At 37.2% G+C, this 17,069-nt stretch overlaps 1 protein-coding gene across 2 annotated transcripts in view; it reads right to left on the bottom strand.

The window, feature by feature from the left end:
- Nucleotides 1–17,069, bottom strand: part of LOC145348923 (cysteine and histidine-rich domain-containing protein 1-like) — a 43,132-nt gene that overhangs the window by 5,581 nt on the left and 20,482 nt on the right. For both annotated transcript variants that reach the window (XM_080197012.1, XM_080197011.1), the window contains exons 4-9: nt 14,028–14,173; nt 11,967–12,070; nt 11,608–11,666; nt 8,887–8,957; nt 7,942–8,047; nt 1,339–1,458 (exon numbers count right to left, since the gene is read on the bottom strand). In XM_080197012.1, coding sequence (XP_080053138.1) covers nt 1,339–1,458; nt 7,942–8,047; nt 8,887–8,957; nt 11,608–11,666; nt 11,967–12,070; nt 14,028–14,173 — 606 coding nt within the window. The remainder of the gene's footprint in view (nt 1–1,338; nt 1,459–7,941; nt 8,048–8,886; nt 8,958–11,607; nt 11,667–11,966; nt 12,071–14,027; nt 14,174–17,069) is intronic.

The following is a 17,069-nucleotide window of genomic DNA, read 5'->3' as shown; positions in this document are numbered from 1 at the left end:
CCATTCCATAGATTCATTGCCACTATTGGTGTAGCTATTAATACATCAAACTGAGAAATAATGAATTGAAAATTACATTCCATTAGGAGAATTGCAAAATTTATCATTTCAATTTTATTCCAGATCAGTCATTAAGTAAAATTTTCTTTCCCTACTCAAAACCTTACACAACAGAAACATACCTGCTACCTACCTACGTCCCAAGAGAAAATGTTTTCACTGACAAAACAAGTCAGTAGCCACAGGAAATGGATTTAAGGTATTTGGCCAAAGGAATCAGGGGTAATATGAGGTAAATATTTACTTAATGAATTTTGATGATTGGGAATGAAGACGTGGTGGAAGCAGATTCAATAATGACTTCCAAAAGAGCTGGATAAATATTTGAAGGATGAAAATTTGCAAGGCTCTGAGAAAATAGCAGGGGAGTGAGACTAACTGAATAGTTCTTTGAAAAAACCAACACAGACAATGGGCTTAATGGTCTCCTTCTATACCCAAAAGAGGAAATGTTAGTATCTGTAAGGAGAGAAAAGAACTAATGCTTTTGAGTCCAGATGACCCTTTATCAAAGCTTTGATAAAGGGTCACCTATATTCGAAACGTCAGTTCTTCTCTCCTTACAGATGCTGCCAGACCTGCTGAGATTTTCCAGCATTTTCTCTTGGTTTCAGATTCCAACATCCACAGTAATTTGCTTTTATTTTAGCCTCCTTCTATGTTGTAAGATTCTATTATGATGAATTAAGACAATTTAGTGCTTTCTGGCACGCTTACAATGCAATTGAAGTAGCCAAGTGCAAAATGGTCTGCAATTAAGTTACTTGCTTCACATTTTTATTGCAAGGTCACAGCATGAATCAGTGTGTGCAAATGGTCTATGAAAGATAAATATCCCTTACACGCCAATCATTTCTACAATGAAAAGTTGAGTTACTGAATGATAATTACTGAAGCAACTTATTTAATTTCTTTAATGATCCTACATAGAGGTAGGATATTCACCAAGATTTTTACATAACTCATGTTAAACTATGCATTTGTAACAATGAAATTAGGAAACTCGAATGTTCTTTATTAATTCTGGCTCAACTTGAACCCAAGTTATCATTAAAGTGGTTTTGTGATAAGACAAATATCCATAAGAGGAAAATTAACTTGTGCATTAATTCCTTACACAGGTCTGCTCTCTATATAAGCACCTGAATTTGTGTCCATTGATATGAATCAACATGACAACATATTTAACTAACACTTTCTTGGAAGAAAGCCGTTTTAATTATTTAGGCAAACTATTCTAACTCATATTATTGCAAAAGATATAACAGTTACACATACCACTGTGCTGTTAGCTTCAACATAACTCAGTTCTGGAATCGAGTTTTTGGCATAAATAGTAATTATGACTTGTCCTCCAGTCTGGTGCCAATCATGGCGGCATGGTACAATTTTATTGACCTGTTAAAATAGAAACCATATAATGAATCTGCTAACTGTACGTACAAGTCCAACAAAAATGCAGCTTAAAGTCAAAAAACTCTCCATTTATTGTTATATGTACAAGAACTGCTTTTATTCAAAAAAAATGCTCGGGGCCTACTTGCCAGGTTCCTTCTCGTCAGTGCTGTGAGGTAATGTCATTAATAGTGACTCATTACATGTACCATGAAACAATTCTACAGAAAATAGAGAAGATTAAACGACAGTGGGAACAGTCAGTCAGCTCAGTGGCACCCAAATCCTGACCTGGGAAATCATGTTATTGGCCAACTATCAAGTGTCCCCAATTAAGAGACTGGTTTGCTAGAACTGGGTGCCCCTGCATCTGTTCTCCAATCTGGCATTGCAGCAAGCACAGAACCACAACTGAATTTATCTCAGCCCGAATTCTAAGGAAACAATCTTAGAAAAGTTATGATACCGTCATTTTTAAACTAAATTTTAGAAAACAGACGTTACGACAGAGAGGGAGTTAAAGTTTTCTGTATTCAAAATGAAATTGGTTTGTGTGTGTGGGGCCTGTGACTGATTTTCTTGTCTTGGGCCACTCACACAGACAAAGATTCCCAACCATGCTGTGAAAATAAAAGTAGAATGGGAAATGGTCTATTGAGATTTTAAAATATAATTATTTACAAGTTAGTAATACATGCTGTAATCCATACGGAATTTTGTTTAAAATGTGATACATGATGACATAATTTCTTTAATTAATGACAATGCATTTCAATTTTTTTTTGAAGTTACTGGTTTCCCTCACAATCATAACAAGCACAAATCCAGGCTTTTTCCTCATTGGGAAATTTTTAAAAAAATGCAAAGCACTTAACAGTTAAAAATGGTGTAAACTGGTCCTTCAAAATATAATGTGCCATCAACAGTTTCCTGTGAAAGAAGCTTCTCTTTTTCTAAATCCCTGCCAAAAACTTCATTAACTGGGATTAAAATGTCCAAACCACATTTCACATAAATTATATTCATGTACACTATTTAGTATAAAGTTACCTTAAAAGTAATTTTTATAGCAAAAGTTTTTACAAGCAAAATTGTCCAGTTCCACATCATGAATGCATCAGCTACAGACATCTTACTAAACATTACAGAATAACTGATTTGCACTATTCAGCCTCCTGAACCTGTTTCCTATTTTATTAGATCATGGTTGATCTCAATCTTTAATTCCATTTGCCTGTTTTCATTTGTTTGATTTATTATTGTCACATGTATTAACATACAGTGAAAAGTATTGTTTCTTGCATGTTATACAGACAAAACATATCGTTCGCAGAGAAGGAAATGGGAGTGCAGAATATAGTGTTACAGTTACAGCAAGGGTGTAAAGAAAAATCAACTTAATACAAGTTAAATCTATTAAAAAGTCTGAAAGCAGCAGGGAAGAAGCTGTTCTTGAGTGGGTTGGCACATGTCCTTAGACTTTTGTATCTTTTTCCCCAAAGGGAGAAGGTGGAAGAGAGAATGTCCAGGGCGTGTGAGGTCTTTAATTATACTGGCTGCTTTGCCAAGGCAGCAGCAAGTGTAGACAGAATCAGCGGATGGGAGGATGGATTGCATGACGGATTGGGCCACATTCAATACCTTCTGTAGTTCCTTGCAGTCCTGGGCAGAGCAGGAGCCATACCAAGCTATGATACAACCAGAAAGAATGCTTTCTGTGGTGCATCTGTAAAAGTTGGAGAGCATCATAGCTGACATGCCAAATTTCCTTTGTCTTCTGAAAAGTAAAGGCATTGGTGGGCTTTCTTAACTATAATGTCGGCATGGGGCGACCAAGACAGGTGCTGGTGATCCGGACACCTAAAAACTTGGAAGCTCTTGACCCTTTCTAGACAGGGGCACGTTGTCCTTTATGGTTCCTGAAGTCTATGACAATCTCCTTTGTTTTGTTGACATTTGAAGGAGGGATTGTTACCACACCAGTTCACCAGATTCTCTACCTCATTCTTGTACGTTTTCCCAAGATTGTTTGAGATCCGACCCACAACGGTGGTGTCGTCAGCAAACTTGAAAATGGAATTGGAGGGGAATCCCTCCAATCCCTTACATGATCAAAACCTACCAATCTGCTTTGAAATTTAGACCCGCGGGTCCCCTTGCTGGAGCAGGGCCCAACCACCACAACCCTCACCCCCGTCTCCAATAGAGCAGGGCCCAGGGTCCTGAATTTGGAGGACAATCTCCAAATTCAATAAAACAAAAACTCAGGTAACCATCAGATTTGGCTTTGTTTTAGGAGGGTTTTGTGTCATACAGCTGCATTGGGAGACAAGTAGCAAACCCCTGCCTCAAACTTCTGCTGATATCGCCCCAAGAAGGTAAAATCACCCCTTTGAGGAATTTGGTCCATTACGTCAGTATTGATTCCCTGAAAGAGCAATTTACCAAATGTCCCTCTCCAGACCTCTCCCTGCACATGCTTTTTCAGATAAAAATCCAATCCCCCTTAAAAGCCTTGACTGGCTCTGCCGCCTCATTTTCAAAGAAAAAATGAACAATGATCAATACATCACAGGATCAGATCCTCTGGCTGATTAAGCCTACGTCAATTTCTAACCTTTATTTAGACGCATTACTTATTGCCCATACAGTTTTTTATCCTTCTGAACATCTCCTGCTCATGTGTCTATTAAGATACGCCTTGAACATTACTAACGTGCCTGCTTCCACCACCTCCACTGGCAGTGCATTCCAGGCACCCACTACCTTCTATGTGAAAAACTTGCCCTGCACACTTCCCCTAAAGTCCCCTGTCATCTTGAATCTGTTCCCTCTAGTAGCTGACCATTCCATTCTGGAAAGGAGCTTCTGACTACCCATCCTGTCTATGCCTCTCAATTTTGTTGACCTCTATCAGGTTACCCCTCAGCCTCTGTCTTTCCAGCAAAAACAAATCCAAGATTATACAACCTCTCTTCATACTTAAAACCCCCCAGGCTAGGCAACATACCGGTAAATCTTTGCATCTTCTCCAGAACATCCATGTCATTCTGGTAGTGCGGCAACTAGAATTGCGTGCAATATTCCAAATGTGGCCGAACTAAAGTTTTATACAGCTGTAACATAACTTGCCAACTTTTATACTCAATATACTGGCTGATGAAGGTAAGCACGATGTACGCCTTCTTGATCACCTTATCCACCTACGTTACCACTTTCAGGGACTCGTAGACCAGAATGCCTAGATCCCTCTGTATGGCAGTACTTTCCAGATTCTCACCAATCACTGCATAAAGCGCCTTTCCCTGTGTCTCTTTTGCTGAAATTTGTGCGCTATGTTTTCAATCCTTCTACCAATGGGAACAATTTTCCCCTACTTACTCTCACCAAACTTGTCAGTATTTAAAATACCTATATGCAATTTCTCTCAACTTTCTCTTCTCAAAAGATAAGAATTGATCTAGGCAAGTGAAGTTCCTCATCCCTGGAACCATTTTGTACGAATCTTTTCTGCATGCTAATAATATCTTCACATCTTCCCGAGAAACATCATACCTAGAACTGGGCACAATGCTCCAATTAGGGCCAAAACAACATTCTATGAGTTTAACATCATCTCCTTGCTATGCCCCTATTAATAAAGCCTAGGATGCTGTATGCTTCATTAATAATTCTCTCAACTTGTCCTGCCATTTTCAATGACTTATGGACATATATACAAAGGTTCTATGCTCCTGTCCCTTCAGAAATTAGTTTGTTTTACATATTTTCTCCACATTTTTCCTGACAAATCACTTCACTCTGCAATAAATTTCACCTGCCACTTGTCAGTTCATTCTACCAACCCATTTATGTCCTTTGAAGTTCTACATTATTCTCCTCACAATCTACAATACTTCAAGTTTTGTATCATCTGCAAGTTATGAAAATGTGCCCTGTGCACCTACTTCTAAATCTATCACTCATGTCAGAGCCCTTGCTTTTCTGATATAAATCAGTGGGCTCTGCTAAGCCTTCCTCCAGTCTGAAAATCAACTGCTGTTTCCTGTCAGGCAGCCAATTTCGGATCCATGTTCCAACAATCCCTTTTATTCTAGGCTTTTTTTCCCCCACTTTGTTCACAAATCTGTCATACAGTATTATCAAATGCCTTTTTGGAGTCCATGCACACCCATACCAACAGCATTCTGCTCAACCATCTCTTCTTACCTCCTATTTATTGACTACAGCTCAGCCTTCAACATTATTCCCATGAAACCCATCTCCAAATTGTGGTCTGGGTCTCAGCAGCTCTCTCTATGACTGAATCCTGAACTTCCTAACTCGCAGACAACAATCAGTAAGAACTGACAACACCTCCTCCATGATCATCCTCAACACCAGTGCCTCACAAGGCTGTGTTCTCAGGCCCCTACTGTATTCCTTATACATAGAACATAGAAAAACTACAGCACAAACAGGCCCTTCGGCCCACAAGTTGCGCTGATCATATCCCTACCTACCAGGCCTACCTATAACCCTCAATCCCATTAAATCCCATGTACTCATCCAGAAGTTTCTTAAAAAACCCCAATGAGTTCGCCTCCACCACCACCGATTGCAGCCGATTCCACTCACCCACCACCCTCTGAGTGAAAAACTTATCCCTGACATCTCCTCTGTACCTGCTCCCCAGCACCTTCAACCTGTGTCCTCTCGTAGTGACCATTTCAGCCCTCTACGACCATGTGGCCAAATTCCCCTCCAGTTCGATTTTCAAGTTTGCTGACGACAGCATCACAGCGGGTCAGATCTCAAACAATGATGAAACAAGTACAGGAATGAGATAGAGAATCTGGTGAACTGGTGCGGCAACAATGATCTCTCCCTCAATGTCAACAAAATGAAGATGAATGTCATCGACTTCAAGAAGCATAAAGGAGAACATGCCCATGTCTGCATCAATGGGGATGAAGTAGAAAGGGTCGACAGCTTCAAGTTTTTAGGTGTCCAGATCACCAGCAACCTGTCCTGGCTCCCCCCCCATGCCGCTACCATAGTTAAGAAAGCCCACCAACGCCTCTACTTTCTCCGAAGTCTAAGGAAATTTGGCTTGTCAGCTACGACTCTTGTACAGATGCACCACAGAAAGCAATCTTTCTGGTTATATCACAGCTCGGTATGGCTCCTGCTCTGCCCAAGATTGCAAGGAACTACAAAAGGTCATGAATGTAGCCCAATCCATCACGCAAACCAGCTTCCCATCCATTGACTCTGTCTACACTTCCCCGCTGCCTTAGCAAAGCAGCCAGCATAATTAAGGACCCCACACATTCTCTCTTCCGCCTTCTCCCTTCAGAAAAAAGATAGAGGTCTGAGGTCACGAATCAACTGATTCAATAACAGTTTCTTCCCTGCGGCTGTTAGACTTTTGAATGGACTTGCTTTGCATCAAGTTGATCTTTCTTTATATCTTAGCAATGACTGTTACACCATATTTGGCACTGTCTCGTTTCCTTCTCTATGAACGGTACGTTTTGTCTGTACAACGCGCAAGAAACAATACTTTTCACTGTATGTTAATAAATGACAATAATAAAATCAAATCAGAAAACTTCAGCAATTAAACACTATTTTCCCTTAACAAATCCACACTGAATTTTCATTAATTAAACTACATTTGGCCAAATGACCATAATTTTGTTCCGAATTGTCATTTCTAGAAGCTTCCCCACTGAGAACCTATCAGCACTGTTGAGCTAGAAAATCAAGTCTCAATACCTGTCACATTGTGCACTAGAGTCTCAACATACTGCATTGAGGATGTTACTTAAGCACGAGTTTCTAAATATACACATTTGTTACTGTTAATCAATTACCCAAATAAAATTGAAGTAATCACTAATGCACTATTTCTACCCTTATCACTAACTTCCTCCTTTATTGTATCCTAGCAGAGTAAAACCATGCAAACTATCAGTGGCTTGGTCAACCCTAATCAAAGCATACATCCTGCTTAATTCCACCTCAATTTACCTGCTGATACCCTTATCCCATCAGATCTCCTCAATTTCCGCCAATCTTGTATTTAACTCCTGCACCTTACTGTCCTCCAACTCTGAAGCTCTTTGTTTCAATTCACCACATTTTTAGTGGCAGAAACTTGAAATCCGCCCCTAAAGCCACATTATATCCCCTTCTTAAAACAAGTCTTTTTCAAAAAGCTTACACTCAAATCTTTTTTGCAATGGTTGCTCTTTACACTCTTGTTTAGTTCTTTTTATTGGTTTTCTACTCCCCTTCAAATCATGAAGGTGCTATACAAATGAGCTGGTCAAAAGTAGGTTGCTCACCTTTGTATGTTATGGTAAAAAGAATATAACTAGAATAGTTTGGAAATATTTATATATTATGCTATTGTGGTCATTGTAAATAATAATATTGGCAAATGAACCTTTGTCTTGTTTCTAAATCATTTGTCAAAATGAAAAACTGAGCCAGACTTACTGCAGTTGCTTTGGTCCACATGTGCTTGCTCTGTGTACAGCCACTTTGGGCTATAAAAGAATTGAAATCTGAAGTTTTTCTTTTACAGCAGCTCCAATATTTCATTCTAGGAAAAAGTTAACAGTAGATATTTTAAATTATGAATTGCAAAATTGAGGCAAAGCATCAGTTGAGAAAAATATGAACTTAAATTCAATTACATAGTAATCAGTAAGCTTTTTTCACTGAATTGGAGTGAGATTCTTAATATCAGTTATCAGATCGCACTCATTTAAACTTTGAAACTATCTGTTGGAGACATTCTGACAGCTGACGACTCAAACAAAAGCCCCAGAATTATTTGGGTGGAATTACCTATTCTCTTATCTGTTCATTTTAGAGTGGAAGTATTTATTTAAAAATTATTCATTCAAGTGTGATGCAGGTATTGCTGGTAAGTATTCACTGCCCATCGTTGCCCAAAAGAATGCTTATCCTACAAGTAGAAGGTACTGGTTTTTGCAGGGGTAAAAAGGGATAAACAAAAAAAGTGGTAAAATCTGTTCCAGCGGCTAAAGAATGAACAAAAGTAAATCAACAAATGAAAACATAAAATACTTGTAATAACATTTACCTGGCTGAGCGAGAGAGATAGCTTTAAGAGGTGCAGGGAAGCATTTCTGGAGATAGTGCACCTACTGAGTGCTGTGCAGCAGGCTATACAGGCACCCAATGACCTTGCACATCAGAAATTTCATAGCAGGTTTGACCCCAAAAGCTTAAAATCCGAGCTTCTAATGAGATTTCCACCATGGACCAGTGTAAACCTTGTACTCCCCCAACAAATCACGTACAAAACCTCTACTACTGATTTTCTGCTCCCATAATCAGCCAAGAAACAGGAGAAAAATTACAGCCTCTACTGCATTATCGATGTGGAACACAGCAAGGAGAAACCATACATACCCTTCGTGGAAAATGGGCACTCCAGGGTGATAAACACATACCTCTTCATTGCTGCCTGCATCTAGAAAAGTCTTCAGGGAGTGAATGAGGGCAAAATTCAAAGAAGGTAAATCAGAAAAAAAACTTAGATTGATTTTGTAAAAAATATATTTGAAAATTTATTTCTCCAAACTGGTTTGTGTTTTGACCATTAGAAATTTAAGTTGGTCACAATAGTGATGTAAAAGCAAATTAACATACTTTACCACATCAAATCAATTTTAATGTGGCAATTTCACTATTCTGGAATCATCTCTAAAAAAACTATGCAGTCAATAAACACATTACAATTCTTTTTGAATTACAGCAGTTCAGATTGCCTTGAATTTTTATTGGTCTCCAAAGAGAAAATCAAAGTCATACAATTAGATTTGAACTGAGGTAAAAGAGCATAAAACATTAGAAGTTCAACAGGAATCAGTGCTCAGAATGCAAAAAAAACCATCATTTCATAGGTGAAGATTTGTCATTTCTTTAATGTATCCTCCATAATCCAGTAATTCCTTTGCAAAGTTTGATGAAAGAGGGGGAATGATCCTGACCAAATATCTAACTGCAACAAGCTCTTTAGGCTTGTGCAAAGGTTAATTCAGCAATTTCTTAATAATAAATTCAGTATAACAGTTTATTCCAATAAAAATATTTTGACAATTTCTGAATAAGTAGTTGTTCACAAATAATTAAGATAGTCTCATAGAAGACAGAAATAACGTGGAAAGTAGATGAATGCAACTTACTGAAGACCACTTTTTCCCCTTTCATCAACATGGGCAAAAAAAAACGTATTTCACTACAGGCATACTTTCCTCAGGTGAAGTATCATGAAGTATCATGATACTTCATGATAGCAATGAAGTATCATGCTTTCTCATGGCCTTCTTTCAATCTTCAAAAGTGGTACAGCAGCCAATGCTTAAAGTATGAACCAAATTTATTAAATATTCACTTGTGTATATATGTGATATGCAAATTTACAGTGGAGTGCCATGCCTCATTCAAGCAAGCAAAACAATTAAAAGCTTGCAATTCGAAGGAATAATCTAATATACCTGGCTTTTAAACAGACTATTATGGTACTGAACCAGACTCTCAGGTTTGGGTTCAATTTAGTTAGGGACCAGTAACTCATTGTACAAAAAGACCAAAGTTGAGATTAAACATGTTTGCTAAAATAATGCTACATTATTCTACAAGTTTTGATTAAACAAAAAAAAAAATGCACTTTACAACATAAGATAAAACCATCTACAATATCTATCTTGCATTCTAAAATTCAGAGTTAATATGAATTAACAAGCAAACAAATGCACTACAATTCACAATAAATAACAAATGTGACCAAGACAGATTTTCTCAGCAACCCAGCCATTCAACAAACACCATGTCAACTAACCTCAGTGAAAATCTGTCTCCCTCGAGAGAGACTCAAAGCTTTTCATTTTCAAAAATCAAACTTCTGAATTCCTCCCAGCTACTCCAATTCAGAATGCCTGAACAACTGCATGATTCTCAGGGTTCCAATATTATCTCAAGACTCAATCCCCCTGGATGTTTAAGACTACAACTCCCAAAACAACACAACTCTTCAGGCTGCATTTCTTTGTAATCAGTATAGATACCTCGTCTCCAATTCTCCAGCTAAGTATGCCCACCTACTGTTTTATGATCTTACCTTTCTAGCTGTTAACTCCTTAAGTCAACATGACCCCAATCTTTACGTATGACAGTCTTTAAGCTACTTTTGCTGCAACATATCATATTCTACAGCTAAACTAAAATATTCTCAGAAGATTAAATCTAAAATCTTACTGTGATTTATGAATCCGGTATTTACAATATACAACATTTCTGTAAGCGCCAAATACTTCTAAACTGATTTTAATATAAGATTTAAATGTTCCTCTCATGAGATCAAATGGTCAACTACTTTCTTTCAGAAAACCCAGAATGCTAAGAGTCAAAGAAATCTGTCATGCCACAAAAATTACAGGACATCTTTTGTTTTAGATAGCTGATCTCTGATTCAAAAAGTGATCTGTCAGTCAGAACTGAAACATTCCTGAAGTTGTATTCATAAAATGAAAGCTCATACCTGTGCGCACACACTATTGTGTTTTATAAATTTCCATGTTTAAAGTTATTATGTCACACTAATTTCATCCTTCCGTCAAAACTGAGACTGTAACAAGTCAGTTTGATCTTGCTCAGTTCCTCAGCCTTCACTTCAGAAGATGTTTTCTAACCAATTCCATTTTTCTGCTTCCCAAAGAGTGCAAACTGCTGCTATTTAGCAAGATGATATTAAAAATGACAACGCATGACTTTAAAGACTGAATTATATCTGTGCACTATATCCAATTATTTTCTTCCCTTTGATTAAGTCATCCATTTCCTGATGTGCGCAAAAGCACAGAAGGCTAATCAACACGCTGGCTGTAGTTATGATCTGTTTTTATTGAAAAATAGCATATCTTAATTCTGTAAAGGAATGAATCATAATTCACTCAGAAAAGGGTCACTATTTAAGAAATCCAGATTGCTGCACAGCCGTCTTGATAATAACCTAATCCCAACTTATTATTTTTAAACATATTCTTGACGGTACCTTTAATCGGAAAAGATAGCACATTCCAAAAAAAATACATTGGATAGCAGGGTTTAGTTCCCCTTGAATTTGCTTACCTTGTTACAACCTGCATTTTTACACGTGGTCCCAACCTTTATTTCATCACTATTCTCTTCTATAAAAGACAGAATTTTTTTAAATTTGCAACCATTCAATATTGAGGGAATGGACAGGGAGGAAATTTACACTTTTGTAATTCCCCTAGGCATTTCAATGCTGTAATTTCATTACGCTGCTACCCCTGTCTTTCACGTCAAGAGTGGATACTAATTTTATACAAATATAACTTACTATTATGCCAATTTTTGTCATTATAAACATTTTATGCAACAGTCAGTCAACAAAAATCATAAACTTGGATTTTTTCTTTGTCAGTAACTACGTACTGCAGCTTGCAATGTCCAAAATGATTCACCTTTATTTGTTGGTCCATTGTCAGCAGTCAACTTGAGTTTTTCTAGTGATTGCTTCAATGATGAAGAAACCTTTTGCTCCAACCTTACCAAAGGGGCATCTGGGCTATTAGGAACAAAAAAATACATTTTTATTGGATTGTGACTGAGTACATTAAGCTTTTTAATAAAATGTAAACTGAATCCAGTTCACTTGTCCTTTGTTTTGTTAGTAAGAACCTGTGATGTGTTCAAGTGTATGTCATGTTCATTGACATTATAGCCCAAAGAGCAAAAGGCACATTGCAGAGCTTCAAAAATTCAGTCAAAAATGATCATGATGTTATTTTCAGAGCCAGTCAAATCCCAGAGGGAAACTTATCTTACTGATTATAACCTTTAACCACAGATCTGAGGAGCATAGAATTCCAATAGGTCATTTGGGATTTAAAAAAAAATTAAAAATTTATTGATAAGAAAACCCAAGCACAAGATTAAAGTTAGAATAGCCATACAAAACTGCCCCCCCCAAAAAAAAAATCCACTTAAAATGCACAAGTATGCACCTTCCTGGCAACAAGTTTCTAAAAATTCAGCAATAATACTCACAAAGTCACTGTGGTAATGGCATACCACACAAACTGTCTTCTAGACTTGCTGCAGAAATCCAAAAAAGTTCATAAACAAGTCTGTTATTTTCTAATTTAGGAATGGCTGGTTCAGGTTTTACATCTCAGCACAGAGTTGTCCCCAGGATGCATTCCCCACTTAGTCAACATAACCCTTAAGTGTATTTTCCCCCTTTCATCTTTGATTTCATTGTCCTCAGCACAACTTTGAACTCAACTTTTCCAAGAATACAAGTCTTTCATGTCTTAATATTGTCTCTACTCTCAGGTCAAATAAAATTGACTAAACTTACCTGGTCCACTTTTGGAAGTCACTAACATTTCTTACTCTCCTTGGAAATCACTTCACTGTGGCCTTATTTTACAATTTTATACATTTAGCAGTTTTACCCCTTTCGTCTCTCAACTCTCCCAAATACCTGCTCTATTAATCTTTTGTCATCTTAATTAAACCATTTACATACACGTACATATAGAACACAATATTTCTCCAAAATATTTTAAAAGTAGGATCCATCCTCACAGGGTTTACATTCAGAGGCCAATTTGGAACATGACATCCAAATCCAGAATACACAGCTAACACACCCAAGAGGAAACAATAAAAATAGTTTTTGTTTTAAGTATTTTTCTTTAGGAATATAGATTAAAATTATACAAACTCCTGCCTTAGATTTTCTTGCTCTTGTCCTAAGGCAAAAGGATTACGCCACCATTTATCAAATCTGGGCATTCTTCAGCCTAGATAGAAACTGCAAAATAGTATTGGTGTTGCAGGACAGCTTCATCCTGTCCCATTCAATATCCAGCTAGAACCTACCAGCAATGCCAGTCAGAAATAGTCCAACTACACTTATCCCAACACAAAAAAACTATTAGTGAACCATATTCCTAACTAATATTCCATTAATAAATTTACTTAAAAGGTTTGTTCCAGTGTTACAACATTTGAGCTGCAGGTTTTAAGGAGTAAGGCTTAATATTTGAAGAAATTTTTTTACTACCAAAAAAACAAAAATTTAGAAGCCTTCAACAACCTTGGTTAGGTAAAAATAAGACTACTTCAGTGTATTGAGTCATTACTCTAATAAATTTAGACGGTGCTTATAAAGCCGGTCAAAACAGTATTTTCTTGGGAGATCAGGAATACAAATTTGTATTCCACACCATTTCTAATGAATATTCCAAGAGGGGAAATATTCAATCGTTCATCCGATGATTCACCATACAAGAAATTTGGTGCAAGTTTCAGATTGTGCGAAGCACGGACTTGCTTATGGAGCTATGAGTACAGGGCATAAATAAATAATTCTACGAAGCAGCACAAATTAATTGTACAGTTAAAACAGAACTCAATTGCTGATTTCAAATGTTCGCAATAATTTGGTATTCAATCAAAACAAATGAAAGTAGGATTGTATCTTTCATTCTTTTCCATTTATGTAAAATATTTACCTTGGTCTCGTAACTGCTTCAACTGGTCTTCGGCTTTGCATAACATATTCATTATTCTTAGGTTTTAGTTGTGGTTCTGAAGTTTTCACTTCAGATTTAATAAGCTCAGGAGGCTTTTCATTGGAGTGCTTTCCTTTTGTACAACCCTAAAAAAGTAAAAGAAAATTCTGGCTTTCGAGCATTACAAAATTTAGTCGTCTTCAAAACACTGACTCTGATATTGCAGCGAGTGCTGACCACGAAGAAAGCTAACAAAGATTTAACTCATTTTATGGATTTCCATATTTTTATGATAATTTCAATCTGGCTCCCATCTATAGGGGATCTCTGGTATCCAAGACATGGAAGTCAAACAGGCTGAGCAAATAATTACACGAATGATGAGAGATATCGAATGAGCAAGTAAAAAGCACTGATTATCATTTATCTTTCAATAAAAACAAATCATCATGCAATGAAGAGAATGACACTCCAGACTTCTAACACTAGTCTTTCAGGACTAGAGATTGTCCAGAAGTATGACTTAGCACACCCTTATAACTTCAATCACACATCATTCAACAGCAAAATTAGTGCACAAGTTGTTAAAGTTCATGACAAATTACTGACTTGACTGAGTGCATATTGGTAATGCCAAAAACAAGTGAACATACTAGACTCCCCCATATTAGTGGATTGGTTGCTCTGTTCAATTTAAATAACACAGCATCGAACTTTCCCCCTACTATTGAACCTTCTGGGAAAATCTGCCTGAGTAACTTTCCTTAAAAAAACATTTTGGGCCTTTCCTCACCTTTGAGTTCAAACAAAAGAAAGGTGTATACCAGACACCAAGTAGCAATGACTCCATAATAAGAGTCGTGAGCATTAATAAATTATGGAGACAGGGCAAGGAAATCACAAACTGTTTTCCGAATTTGAGAAAATAACTTCAATACTATCTTAACTACCTTCCATCTCTGACGCATCAAAAAAAAAGCTTGAGCAATCTTTTATCTAAAACCCAAATTTTAAATGCCATCCTATTCCAAAACCTTTCAATCCAGAAGTAGTCTATATTTCCCCAAAACCATAGTTGCTCTCACACATCATTAGGATTTTGTTGCACTACGATTGTTCAAACTTTAAAGTGACAACATACTAAGTTCTCTATAATTGTTTTAAGATTTGGCACTTTACTTGAATGCTTTGTGAATGTTGTGAAGTTACACTCCTACAATACATTATTAATGAGTAAACACTAGCAGCTCGTGTTCATACTTCAAAACACAGATGCCACTTTTAGTGTGTTAATGAAACATGGTTATCTTGATACAATGTAATCCCAAATGGTGACAATTCAAATTAAGTCTGAGGTTGACCCAGTGTTGGAATGTCACAAGATGAAAGAAAAGAATGCAACCTTCTCTTTAGATCAAGTACCTCTTACATTACCAGGATAAAAGAGACACCATGTACCCTGTCTCCAATTTCCCTGTTTAACAGTGCACCTTGACTACCACAGAGCCATATATCATCAGTCAGTTACTTTAATTGCAACCTTTTCTGTGCATTTTTTTGTGAACCAGTCAATGTCATCTTTAATTACCAATTTTTCAGGGCAACTAGGGAATTCATATAGGTTCTTTTGTCTTACTGTTGGAGGGGGCGAGATATACATAGCACTGTTTACTAATATATATTAGTTCAACTTAACCCTTAGAAACATTGATATCTGAAAATATGACAGACATTTAGAGCTAATTATAACAAATTCAGATCAAATTACCACAAGCAACTGCTGTTCACAGAGTGACAGAAATAACTAATATGCTAAATGACAGACTATTGAAAAAGAATACTTTTGATTGAGTGTTTATAATCAGCCTCTGGATGTACTAGAAAATTGTAAGCTTCAATGTGTTGCTTTGCATTGTCTATTTCCAGCAGGCAAAGACAAGAAGGGCTCACTGGGACTTTTGTCAGGGGTATTTCCAAAAAGCCTTTTTTAAAGCCTGTCAAAGATTCAAAATTCTTCATAATTTTGCAACAGTTCATCATGTAAGATATTGCCGTCTTGATATTTCTGTTTTGCTCAGCTGCACCTTAAATAACATTAGCTTTACCCTATGTTCCTGATGTTTAAAATGGTGTTGAAAGATTAATTGTTGCCCTTTCTAATTCATATCATGCACAAGAGTGCAAACTTCAGATTGAGATGCATAAGGATAAACCAGTGGAAATATAGTTTTGCTGGAAATCAGTTAAAAATAAAATTCACCCTGAATGTCACTGAAACCACTAATGATAAAGTTCACCTTCAGTTTGAAGGCGACGAATATCATCATACCAAAGAAAAGCAAGGCAGCGTGCCTTAATGACTTGCTGGTGGCTCTGATATTCATCATTATGAAGTTCTTTGAAAGGTTAGTCATGGCACAAACCAATTCCTGCTTCCAGACTGCTTGGATCCACTAGTTTGCCTATCACCACAACAGGTCCACAGCAGATGCCATCCCCCTGGCCCAATACTCAACCTTGGAATACCTAGATAACAAAGATTCCCATATCAGACTCCTATTCATCGGTTACAGTTCAGCTTTTAATACCATTATTCCTACGAGACTCATCTCCAAACTTTGTGGTCTGGCGCTCGGCTCCTCCTCCATAGTCATCCTAAACATCGGTGCACTGCAAGGCTGAGTGCTCAGCCTCATACTACTCCTTATACATCTTTGACTATACGGCCAAATTCCCCTCCAACCCAAGTTTATGATGACACCACCGTTGTGGGTCGGATCTCAAACAATGGTGAGATACAATACAGGATAGAGAATCTGGTGAACTGGTGCGACAACAGTAGTCTCTTCCTCAATGTCAACAAATCGAAAGAGATAGTCGACTTCAGGAAGCGTGGTGGAGAGCATGTTTATATCAATAGGGACGAAGTAGAAATGGTTGAGGTTTTTAGATGTCCAGATCACCAGCAACCTCCACACAGATGTTATAGTTAAGCAAGCCCACCAATGCCTCTAATCAACTTCTACAAATGCACCATAGAAA

Source organism: Carcharhinus amblyrhynchos, chromosome 10 (assembly GCF_965287045.1).
Source record: "Carcharhinus amblyrhynchos chromosome 10, sCarAmb.v2.hapA, whole genome shotgun sequence".
Classification (NCBI taxonomy): Eukaryota; Metazoa; Chordata; class Chondrichthyes; order Carcharhiniformes; family Carcharhinidae; genus Carcharhinus; species Carcharhinus amblyrhynchos.
The sequence above is the reverse complement of the archived record's forward strand: the minus strand, read 5'-3'. Positions and strand labels throughout refer to the sequence as shown.